Source organism: Centrocercus urophasianus, unplaced genomic scaffold (assembly GCF_019232065.1).
Source record: "Centrocercus urophasianus isolate 14NV4802_14NV808 unplaced genomic scaffold, USGS_Curo_1.0 seq_13, whole genome shotgun sequence".
Taxonomy (NCBI): Eukaryota; Metazoa; Chordata; class Aves; order Galliformes; family Phasianidae; genus Centrocercus; species Centrocercus urophasianus.
The window spans coordinates 26,096,720-26,110,230 of NW_024884475.1; the positions used below are offsets into that span (position 1 = coordinate 26,096,720).

General features: G+C 32.8%; 1 protein-coding gene across 2 annotated transcripts in view; it reads right to left on the bottom strand.

Moving 5' to 3' along the window:
• The window catches only part of SGCZ (sarcoglycan zeta), a 146,829-nt gene that overhangs the window by 12,703 nt on the left and 120,615 nt on the right, over positions 1-13,511 (bottom strand). For both annotated transcript variants that reach the window (XM_042812420.1, XM_042812419.1), the window contains one exon: positions 7,768-7,840. In XM_042812420.1, the coding sequence (XP_042668354.1) occupies positions 7,768-7,840 (73 nt within the window). The remainder of the gene's footprint in view (positions 1-7,767; positions 7,841-13,511) is intronic.

Consider the following 13,511-nt stretch of genomic DNA (forward strand, 5'->3'; position numbering starts at 1 on the left):
TTGTTATTATTCTTCAGAAGATACACAGCTGAAAAGTGACTTAGTTATGCAATCTCCTGCATGCTATTGGAAACTGAAAAGCCTATGCACTGAGAGATTATTTCCTCAATCTTTTCAGATAAATTATATTTGATATGCAGCTTCTTTAAAATATTTTTGTTATATTTCTGAAAGCTTTAATCTCCATTATAATACAATTGTAACACTCCATGTTGTAATTCATCCCTTTAAGGAATAGCACGTTATTAGAATAGCAAACCAAGAATTTGCTTTCCTTTCAGATTTACTGATGGCCTGTCACATTAGCATTTACTTCACTGAGATAATCTGAATTGTACAATCATAGAATCATAGAATGGCCTGGGTTGAAAAAGACCACAATGATCATCTGGTTTCCATTCTCCTGCTACGTGCAGGGTTGCCAACCACTAGACCAGGCTAGACCAGAGCCACATTCAGCCTGGGCTTGAATGCCTCCAGGGATGTGGCATCCACAACCTCCTTGGGCGACCTTTTCCAGTGTATCACCACCCTCTACGTGATAAAAATATCTAACCTAAACCTCTCCTGTCTTAGTTTAACACCATTCCCCCTTGTCCTATCACTATCCACTCTCATAAACAGCCGCTCCCCATCCTGTTTATACACTCCTTTCAAGTACTGGAAGGCCACAAGGAGGTCTCCCCATAGCCTTCTCCAAGCTAAACAAGCCCAGTTCCCTCAACCTTTCCTCATAGGAGAGGTGCTCCAACCCTCTGATCATTTTAGTGGCCCTCCTCTGGACCCGCTCCAAGTCCTTCCTGTACTGGGGGCCCCAGACCTGGACACAGTACTCCAGATGGGGCCTCACAAGAGCTGAGTAGAGGGGCACAATCACCTCACTCTCTCTGATGGCCACCCCTTTTATAATGCAGTCCAGAATACCGTTGGCCTGCTGGGCTGCAACCACACACTGCTGGCTCATGTCCAGCTTCTCGTCCACCAGGGCCCCCAAGTCCTTCTCCGCAGGACTGCTCTCAAGGAGATCTTCCCCCAGTTTCTATATGTACTTGGGATTGCCCCAGCCCAAGTGCAGCACCTTGCACTTGGCCTTAATGAACCTCATCAGGTTTTCATGGGCCCACTTCTCCAGCCTGTCCACGTCCCTCTGGATGGCTTCCCTTCCATCCAATGTATTGGCTGCACCGCTCAGCTTGGTGTCATCTGCAAACTTGCTGAGGGTGCATTTGATGCCATTGTCTATGTCATTGAAGAAGATGTTGAAAAGCACCGTTCCCAAGACCGACCCATGAAGGACACCGCTTATGACTGGCCTCCACCATGACACAGAACCACTGATCACAACCCTTTGGCTGCATTCAGTCAGCCAATTTCTAATCCATCGAATAGTCCATCTTCAAATCCACACCTCTCCAATTTAGAGAGAAGGATGTGGTGAGGGACCATGTGAATATAATATTGCTTATATATCATACAATATAATACAACATAAATGTATATAATTTTATATAATATATATTTATCTGTATATAATATGTATATTATATTAATATAATTTTTAAATAATATAATACAATATAATTTTGCTTTCCTAACCAGCACACAGCTGTAATAAAATAACTAGTGCTATTAATGAACAGAATCTACAACACACTAGGGAAAGATGAAGAAATGTTTAAAACAACACTTTCAAATAATATAATCTGTCAATTCTTACATGTGATTCAGAAAGATCTATCCAGAGCACAGAAGGGCTTTTTTCTTTTTAATTATCAAGGGCTAATTTTAAAGACGAATTTTAGAGGATCAAAGCTGCATGGACTTGGGCTGAATTCATTAAAGCATTATTGCTAAAAAAGGAAAGTTTTCAAACATTTTGAGTATGTTACTTTGAAGGTATTAAAATATTTCTCATCAGAAATACAGAAATATTTATTTTTCATTTGTTATTTTCTGTTTACAGGCTGACCTAGATCGTATTAGGGAAAAATAGTAATAATAAAGAAACAAAAGATTTAATTTTAGGTTTTAATAAATAATTTAGATTTATTTCTTGCACATCCCTCAAACTCACATGGCATATAATTCATCGATGATATTTTTGCTCTATTGACTAGCAGAAAATATTTCCTAAAATAGAAAGAAGATCCCTGTGTGCAAATGTGAATAATTTATTTGCTTCACGTCTATCCAGTCTACACTATTTAGCAAAATGACTAATATGAACTTCTAGCACTCTGGAATTTGAATTCCAAATGGCGGATTAAAAAATACGCTGCCAGCTAGAGAGTGCACATGTAATTCAGGTGCTCATTTCCCCTTACACATCTTGATGTTTAATATATACTTCAGTACTTTTAAGTATTTAATATATGATGATGGGCTTCTCATCTTGGTGGGGGTTTTTTTGTTGTTGTTGTTGTTCCAGTTGTTCCAAACTCCTCTTATCCTTTTTTTCACTTCTTTATAAAATGGCCCTCCAACCCCAAAACACCATAGAATTCAGTGAATTTCTCATCCTCCACGGAAATGATTTTGTTTCAAATTAGAATTAAGATTTTTTTTTCACAACTACTTTTGAAAATTTAGTTCTCCAGTGGCCCCAAACAATTGTAAATCCACCCCCCCCCCCCCCCAAATTTCTATCATTATTATAAGAACAGTTGGCTGCTTAATTTTCAAGCAAACTTTGAAGTCAAAAAAGCCCCTGTCTACTAGGACAGAAGGTATTGGACAAAATTTGGGTGGCAAACTCCAATAGTATACATAAATAATAACCATGAACTTTTATGACCATTGTGACAAAAAACCTGGATTACCTTTTTTAATAGATATTGAAACCATTCAAACAGAGCATTCCTGATTAGTTCATTTTGACATCACGACAGGAATGCTGGGAGAATAAGACTTCATTCATTTCAATCTCGTTACTTACATATATTTGTATAATTACAAATAGTTTTGATACCTTTACACCCTATACAAGTTGTATCTGATTCACTGCTAGAAGAGTAATTTTTTCTGAAGCTTACTGTATTTGGTTTTTAACCAAATGTCTGTATTTTCAGGAAGAAAACAAAGATTTTATTGAAATGCAAGGGAAGATGTGCAGGACTCCTGAGTCTTTAATGTCATTCACTGATCATCAGATAACCTTTATCAAAAGGCAAAATTCTCATATCTTCACAGGAAGCTCTCTATGTGTGGGAAACTAACCTTTAAGGACACAGTTTGCCTTTCTGTATTTTGTGACTTCACAGCAAGACCTTAAATAAGAGAAAGTTAAATAGAGACCTTATGGAATAGCTAATAGCACAAACTACTAAATATCAACATAACCAGTTTTTCTACTCATTGACCATTGTCAATGGTCAGTTTAAGCAAAGATGAAACTTTTATGAGTTAAATTAGAACAGCATTCAAGGCAGCATTTGCTATTATATCCATTCTCTACACATCACTGTCTGTGTCAGCATGACTTTATTGCAGTTCCTGGAATTTTCATTAACCCAGAAATCACCTTGCTGGGTTCAAATCTGAGTTCTAATTGCTCCATACATGCCACTGATCTCAGTTCAACAAGTCTGCATTATAATAACAACACACAAAATAACAGTGTTTTAATTTTAGGTGACATAGATAAAAATCAGAAAAATAATTTCCTGACACAGGCAAATAAAGGAGGTCAACTGAGAATATAAATATATTGTTACTGAGGAGGAAAAGAAAGTAATCCAAAGCATTAGAGTGCCTTTTTTCAGGGATGCTACTAAAGGGCCAGAAAAAATAAAGAAGAGAAAGGTGAGGTATGCTAAAGAGAGAAAATATTTAAAGCAACAGCTTGACAAAATCAGGTGATGTGAGGAAAGTTAAAGAAAACTTAGTGCATGCTTCTTTCTTAGAGTGAATTAATTAAATCTGTGAATAAAATTCATCCTGAAGAAACCATCTTTGCAATCACCCATCAGGTGGAAGGAAGGATTTGAACAGTATAACCTTTATCTACCATTTACATTTTCCCTAAATGCACTCTTCTTCATTTCTCATTAGATATGGCACTATATCAAAATCTTTATACAAATCTTTGATGAAATGATCTACCTAATTCCTGTTTTCTAGACTATCAAATACCTTATTGAGGGAAAAATATCTTTTGGATTGGTATAATCTCACCACCTTCTATTTCACCCCAATTTTTACTTATCTTCAAGTTGTTAATAATTCTTTTCTTTAAGAATCTTTCAAAATAATATTGAAAGCATTGCATACCATTGAATCCAGCCTGAAAGATCTGACCTACTATAATACTCCTTTCACCTATTTTTCCATCCTTTTCATTACAACTGCCACTCTTACTAATCTATCAGACTCAAAGTATTTACATTCTAGTTTGAAAACTTCATATATTTTGGTTATTTGACCTTGTTTTCATGTTTAGCTCATGCAAAGACAAGAGACAGAGATTATCCAGCACCTCAAATTAATGACATGAAACTCAGTAAATTTTGCTATCTATTGTGACAGCAGTACTTTCTTCCTTCAGATTTTTCCTTCATATTCTTCCTTCTCCTGAGTCAAATATAATTATCTACACCGAACATGAAAGTAAATTACTCTTCTAGTTTAAGAGGCTATTCTAAATTAACATTCTAAATTATTCTAAACTAACTAAGCTATTCTAAACTAACATTTGAAACTTGTTTCCTTCTTATCTATTTATTCCAATGTATATTTCTTTTGCTTTATGTACACATGTAAAATAATTTATAAATACATAAATATAAAGCTGATTACCTTGTGTCAATTTTCCTGATTTTCACTACACCTATCTCAATTTTGTACAAACATGTATGTGGAAAAATATATTTTCAACAGCTAGTCAATTGTTGTTTTCAACTATTTTTTGCAATATATATGCCCAAACACTGAAATAACTATTCAAACACCAACCATAAATTCTGAAAATATACAAATTGAATACTTTCACTTTATTAAAAACTAATATTAAGAAGGAAGCTAGAAACAGAGGTCCTTAAAAATAACATATGAAATAAGTTGGGCTTTTTAACTCTACATCATCTTCTCAGTTTTGATTAAATTTGTTTTATTATTTGATTTCTGAGTATAATAGATGAGGAGAAGAGTCCCTGTTCTTTTGTTACTCCCTGTCTGCTCTCAATTTATTGTCAAAATTCCTTTCTAATGTATTCTATGGTATCATGGTTTTACAGAACAGGTACTTTGTCCTGTTAGTAAACTACTTCTAAAGTGACACATAAGAGGGTCCTTAAGAAACCATCGGGCAACTCAACATGAAACAGATGCCTTGCACCAGGTTCTGAATTCTTTCAGACTTAATGTACGATCCCACTATCCTGGGTTCTTCCTTACTGTTTGATCAATTTCCATCTCATTTTATGCCCAGCATTAGCCTTGCAGGATTAGCTGGTAGTCAATAGTAAGCAAGGCTTCACAGAGAAGAAAAACTATTGGATTTGATTTGCAGGTATCTCGAGAGCAACAATAAAGAAATTTACCACTTTATCAAGAAGGTTATTGAGGTCAAAACTATCGGCATTTAACTACTGTATGCCTCTTTTATGAATAGATATTACCAATTATTACACCATGTTTTAATGCACTATTAGCCTAAAACCTATATTTGGTGGCCTATCACATTGGTGGTTTAGTTTGCCTGTGTTCTTGTGATAAAAGTTAGCAAGAGAAATATGCTATTAAACTATTAAGATATTTTTTCCTTTTGGCATGATTCTTTTATGCTCCTTATTACAGTTAATAAAAGTAAGATTTAATTAGCTTTTGGGTTTTGATACAAAGAGGCTTACCAGCTTTCACAAAGGATTTTGTATAAAGTATTTTCTGAAAGCAAAACCTTTTTACTTATTTGAAAATATAAGATATGAACAAATGAAGTAGTTGGGCATATAGGAAAGAAATTTTTTCTATCCTTTAAAATCTTATCTGAACTGTCTTTATACAATACATTTTATAATACTATATATTACAGATGGTTCTTTGACTGAAGACTTCAAATTCTGGATATAGTGCAAGGAGTGTTGGAGAGGCAAAGCTTTAGAAATTTGTACATAATATAAATTCTTTCTGGCTCCTCATCCAGAACAGATTGAGCTAAAATTCCAGAACTTTCAGCTCAAACACTGTGAAACTTGTATTGTAGTTGAAACTGTATAGTTCAGCTTCATTCTTAGTAATCAAGGTTGTCAAAAATTTCCACTGTTCAAATTCAGCAGGTAATTGTTTTACATATCCATTGTTATGAATTTTATTCCAATATCTCTTTTTTGAATATAATACACATGTTATTCAAATATAATCGTATCTTGATGTTTGATGCTTATTATTTGACCTTTAAAATGTATACTTAAATGAAAAACTAAGGGATCATTTGTATTTTAATTAATCAAATTAAATTCCTGTGTCTTTCAGACCTGTATATAACTATTCAAATGAACATAATGTATTTGCATTTATACACTGAATCCTGCTATCAAACTGCAAACATATGTGTGTACTCAAAAAATGAGTTTTAATGTAAGCCCAGCAAACTTTCTTCTTTCTCATGTCACCATTAACTTCAAAAATTCCAAGACTTGGGGATACTGTATTTTGGAAAAAAAATATAATACATCTGTATTTTCCAGTCACTCTTTGGCATGTAGCATGAGACAAAAATCACTTTAGGATGCAACTATTCTATTTTGGAAGATAAAATCAGTTCACAATATCAGTATAGTTTTATTAATTGGGCCTGAGACAAGAAAATGGGCATAATATTTGGGCTGATTTATTTCAGCATATTTAGCAAATAATCATTTCAATAGTAAATAATTGTTTTCTGACAACATATTTAAAATCAACAAATTTAAAATCAGCAAAAAAAAAATTTGGGGGGGGGGGAAAAGTTTTGCAGGGCTTAATTTTTTTTTTTTTAAAGGATTTTTAAAAATCATTTGAAGTAAGATAAATAAGTATGTGGTAACAGGAGTTTTCAAAGATATATATGATCTGAGCATCTAATTCCATTTTACCATCAGAAACAACCATACAATGCGGTAACTATTTGCAGTTCTTTAAAGTTACAAGCTGAAACAATGTCTGTAGGTTACCTTCTAGAAAGGTTCATGCCAAAAGCCAAGAAATCTCTGTCCTAATAGTAGTTACATTTTATGAAGGGAATATCATCGAATCCTACCTAACACATAACAGCACATATGTATAAAATCTTTCAGAATACATTATATATAAAATATAGTAAGAAAAAAATCACACATAAGCTAGTTCTGCTTGACCAGACAGCAAAAGTTGTTGGTTTTTTGTTTTTTTTTTTAATTAAAAAATGGATTGAATCCATGATTAACTAAAAGACAAAAAATGGAATGAAGATTCAGTAGAATTCTCATTAATTAAGTCCATCTTGGAAAATTGAGATGAAGGAATGGTGAGTTGGAAAACATTCTGCAGCAATAATCATCATGCTAATGAATAAAGCCGAAAGACAGGAAGGGTGAATCTCTGAAATACAAGCTGAACAAGTAATATGAGGTGGTTTTTAACACAAGTGGGTCTTTCCTGAATAGTTAGAATAAATTTGAGTCTAACAGTGTTTTGGATATGTAAGAATCATTAAGAAGGCAGTAGAGATCACTATATAAATATTTGCTTTTAATCAAGCTGTAATTAGTTTTGAAGAATACTTAATTTTAGAATTCTTTGAACAACACCTACTTGAGGTCTTGGGAAGGTTCTGCTCTGATATGGGGTGTCTCCACGGAATGTCCAAACACTGCCCCTTCCGTGCCTAAAATACATAATTAAAATAAAGTACAGTTACTTTGAAAATAAAAATACATCAAAATAAATGATCACTTATTTTGGGGGTAAAACATATACTTTTATGCTGTATTACTAGCTATCAATGTTTCTTCGTATTTATGTTAGCATCTCTATTGAAAATCTGGATCGATCACTTAAAACAGTAGACCTCTGCTTATCAATAGATGAACTTCAAATACAAATCTTAAAACATTTAAACATCCAAGCTTCCCAGTGTTGACTGGTCTGAATGTTCATTTCAACACTTTATAGATAATGTTGACAGAGAAAAGAATAAATTAATTTTGTTTGACAAAATTACATTTTTAAAGTACCTACTCTTTTTGCATGATGCTCATTTTGATTATTTAAATTGAAATCCCAATCTTTCAAGTTTTAAAATACCAATTTTCCATCTGAAGTTCCTTACCTAAATCTCTGACACATCTCCAGTCTCCTTCCATCATGGCTTTCAAACGACTTATTTGAGATGTTCTTTGTGGGTGTTTTTTTTGGTTTTGTTTTGTTTGTTTAAAATTTTTATTTTTATTTTGGTAGGGGACTGTAAGTTTACACACTGTAAAGATAGCATGGGTATTGTATAATGAAAATAGCTTAGAACTATAATGTGAAAGACTTTTCAATGAACAACAAATACAAAACAACTGAATAGAAATATATCTAAAAGAAGTGATTTGTTTACATTTTATCACTAGAAATAAGATAAAGGAAGCTTTCTGGCATAATTATAGTTGATTGTTAAATATGCTGGTAACAGTCGCTGCATTTCAGGGACAGAACATTTTCTTGTGTTCTGAGACCTGAAATCTATTAAGAATATACAAACAATATCTCTTAATGGCTGCATAAATAATGGTCAGTATGACCAATGCTTCTCTAATTGTTTCAAAATTTTAAATACAATATTTTAAATTATTTTAATATTTCACAACAGATATTTTGGTTTTCAATTGAGACAGATGTTTAGAAATTTTGGCTATTAAATGAATAACCTTGTAAGAGATTCTCCCTCCTATAAACTGGAGTGACACAAACCTTTAGAAAATTAAACCTACCAGGATCTGTAAGTAGAACCAGAGAATATTTAATCAATATAGCTTTACAGTATTTAAGAGAAAATGTCCTGAACAATAAGTCCCAGAATATAAATAAATGTGAAAGTACATAAGTCAGAAAGTTGTCATTATTATTCATATTCTAAGATCCATTTACATAAATAAAATTAAAAAAAAAAAATCTTCATTATCAAATACTCTACTGGTAGAGAGAATTCAAGAGAGGAAGGATTGAGTTCTGAAAGAAATGAAGATTTAGGGTTTTATCTCCAGAAAACAATGCATATTTTAAAAGTATCTTAGCAAAGCATCCTGAAAGCAATTTCATTACAACTGGAGCTTTGAAGATGTCACAAGAAAAGAAGCAAATCTGTGTGCTATAAACATACAATGCTGAGTGTTCTGCAGAACCACAGGCAGGAAAAAAAGAAGCATTTCTTCATATATAAAAGTATTCATATAGGAACTATGTAGAATCTTCTTTTTGAACCTTTACTGGCAATTTTGCTACCTTTAAGAGACAGGAGTAGCACATTTATATAGCCCGAATTCCTTTTACTCCAAACTGAAATCCCATCTATAATAGCATATAAAAATCCCAATGGAGTTGAAGCATCAGAGTGGTTCTAGACCCCACTCAACTCTTTAATCAGCAAAACTGAATATTTACAAGGCCAATGGCTTTTTGTATTTTTCAAGGTGGAAATGGGATATGAAGATACAAATAATTGAGCAGAATGTCAGCCTTCCAAGAAAATCACTTCTTTAACATTTGAAAGAGGAGAATTAATGCTAAGACAGAATAGTGATGGGTCAGGCACCAAATCAATTGGAAGTGCCAGAGATAATTGGCAAAAACTGATAAGAAAATATACACAATAGTTTTTTCTAAGCTACTGCTAACATTTTTTATATTCAGCAGTGGTTGTTTAAAATTAGAAGCCATTTTCCCACCTTACACAACTGAAATTTGGAACGAAAGATGGTCTTGTTCAAGCAGACTGTACTATATGAATACATAATCCCACTTCTTTTTTTCTACTCATTCGCCACCAGATCTGATAGTGTTCCCATGGTAAATACTTTATGCTCAAAAAATAAGCTCTCACCTAGGAAGTTAAAGGAACATCTCCCTTTTACTTTACACTGGAAGAAATGCAGGAAACTTATCTCATTTTTAGGAAGGAAAATGAGAAACAACCAGAATTTACTGCAGTTAAACAGCCGGATCAAGAAAAATGGAACGGGACTGTAGAACAAATGGGTGACATGGATCAGCATTACTTAAAAATACAGAACATTAGAAAAAACTATAGGAAGGTGCTCTTTAATTTGTGATTTATTATATGGCAAATCTGCTTTTATGCTGCTCCAACAGGAAGTTAGATCATGCAGTTCAGCATTATTGAGGAAATGGTGATAGAAAAACATAATTTTTGTGTGTGTGTGTGAGAATAATACTTATATAACAATACAAATCAGGATTCGAAGTGAATAACATGACTTTTTAATAGAAGAAATGTATTTTAGGTGTTTAGTTGCTTGCAATACTAAAATGCTTATTTTTTACAGAAATGACTAAATAATACTATAATTATATTCCCTGACTTACAGAATCATAGCCAAGACCTACTTTGAGATGAGTCAAATTCTAGACAGAGATTAAGATAAAGAGAAAAGACTTGAACCTTCAAGCCCTTTCAAGTGTATCTCAAAAGAAAGTAGTTAGGGAACTGAACTCAAAGGAATGTGAGTTAGAATGAATTGCTAAAGTAGGAAATAAAATAGCAAGGGCACTGAGTATGTGCAAAGGATGTAAAATCAAAAATGTAAGTTTAACTGAATAAAATTACTCCAACTTCCAGCTTCCATTGGAAAGAATGAGTTAAGTAAAGACTTTGCCAAGGGAGAAAAATCTGTGACTGCAAACTACTGGTCAAAGAACAGCCTCCATAGTTTTCTGCAGAAATGCCAGAAGTACATTTCTGTATATTAAGAAAAATTTCTTAGAGCATAGCAGTTCTATACACAGTAGATGTTTAAAATACACTTTTGCTTTTCTTTCTTTCTTTTTTCTTTTTTTTTTTAACACAAAGCAGATCAAAGTTATCCCATCAGTACAAGCAAAACGATTCATACACTCCCATTGAAATTGGAACTGAACAGTCAGAATTCACAGAGACTGGTGTAAACTACTAATTTCTGCTCCATTTACTGGTTACTGAAATTCAGCCTTTGGGAAATGATGACTTTCATAAAAAGAATAGAATTACATTGTTGGTACTTGGCGCTGGATTTATACTCACTTATATATGTTACATGGTGGCAGTGTTGTCATTTATGTAACAAGCAAATGATCCTTGATTTATGCGTTAGCTCACAGAACAACACTGGAACTTTTTAATGACTAAATAACTGAAAGGCGTGAAAAAAACAGCCTATACACTCCGCAAAAAGAATATAGGCGAGAGAACTGATGAGTCAAGAAACAAAAACAAATAAATTATATTGCTGAGAAAAATCCACTGCATATTAACATTATCCCACTCACATTATTCTTGCAAGCAAATCACCTCAAATGTACTGACAGTGGATTTGTATAGCATTTTGATGTGCTCAGATTATATAGCATTGCATTATTACAGGCGCTGTTGAATCTTATTGCCTTGATCTTTCCCTAGGCTTTTTGGAAACAACAAGTGAATATGATAAAGTGCAACAATTTTGCAAGTGCTTGACTCTAATGCCAATTTTTCCTGAGTTACAGATTTTAAAGAATAATTTGTAAATTATTTATCATCTTTGAGACTTGCCATTTAACTCATCACAAATTCATTAAGTTAAACTAACCACCAATTTCACTGAAAAATATGAGTACTTAATCAAGATTGTTTTACCACTGCAGGGACCTTGAAAACAGACCTTATATTCTAAAAGTTTAACTGCTATTAAAAAGTTCAGTTCTTAATTCTTTTACCATGTGTACATAGCAAAACTTTAAAAGTATCTTTGTGGGATTACTTAGCTATTGTTCACCAATAAGACACTGGAAAGGTTGATCACTGCCAGACTGAAAACGAATCCCAGAAATATTCATCTAGACAGATTAATAATCATAGAAAGACCACTTTCTTCATTAAAAGTTCACTTATTGCACTTCTGCAAACTAGAGAACCAAAGGAATCAGAATGCTTTGGACCACATGCTGATTGTGTAGCTCTTCAAGGTTTTCAATTTTAATAAATGGTTTGAAGTGTAAATTAACTAAGTACTTCTAATATATATATATATATATATATATATATATATATATATATATAAAAGAGCACGATGAAACTGGATTTTTCCTATAGAAACATACAGAACTAGAATGAAAGCAAGTAGGGCTGTTCTATGGCAATGTGATTGGCACAATTTTCTCAGTCTCTGAGCAGCAAAACTGACTAAGACTAAAAAGCAAAGGTTCCAGGTATGATTTTGATATGGGCACACTAGAGGTATAATTCAGGCAGACAGATGCAGTACTTAGGCATCTGACTCTAGATGCAGCTGTTCACATGTAAACTAAAGCACTGGCACTTGGGAATTAAAGGCTTCAGAGATAAGACATTGTTTAAAAGTAATTTGTGAAATGAATGATTTAGATTTACTGAAGGACCTTGAACACAACAAATGTTTGATGCATATTTTCTATATAGAAACCTTACTTAAGTAAAGACTTGTATTAAGCCTTTAATCTAGGTAAGAAATGTAACTTCTTCAATAAATTAATTGTTTTCAGTGTAACAAATTTTGATCAAAGCAAATCCACACTCCAGTGAATACTTGTTAAATTGCAAAAAAATCTTCTAAAATTATTGTAACTTGAACTGAGTACAAATACTTTCTAAATTTTGTCCTAGTGGTGGGCAGTAAACTTAGGTAGATCTTGCAGTGCAAATTAAACTATATTATGTCTATATATTAAGTTAACTTATACACATACTTGCTTGAAAGTTGACAATCAAAATCTATGTTTGGCCAACACTTTACATAGTTTAATATGCTAAAAAAGTGAATCAATCTAAAAAAAATGAAATTAGCATGGGAATTACATAATTGAATTCTTATTTTTCATATACAATACATGATGGAGATAAATATGAAAATTAGAAAGGATTGACAACAACCATTTTCTTCTTGAATAGATAGTTTTCTTGAAAGGCTACAAAAGCTAGACATTACACAGATTAAAACCTTATATTTAAATTTCATCATAATTACTAAAAAAATACAAACAAACAAAAATAACTTATCTTACTTATCTTCCTAAATAGAAATGACAGTCCGGATCTGATGTGCGCTGTTTTTCTTGTTGGGTTTTGTTGCTGTTTTTTGTTGTTGTTGTTTTGTTTTCTTTTGTTTTGTTTTGTTTTTGTTTGATTGTTTGCTTTCTTAAGATCATGCAAAGGTTTCAGGATTCACAGCAGTGGAAAACAGTTGGAGTTGTCCTTGTCAGCATTCAAAATACTGAATTTTAAATTGTATTATTTGTGTATTTAATTGATCAAAAAAAAGGAGATTGTTTTCAGTTGGTTTTAG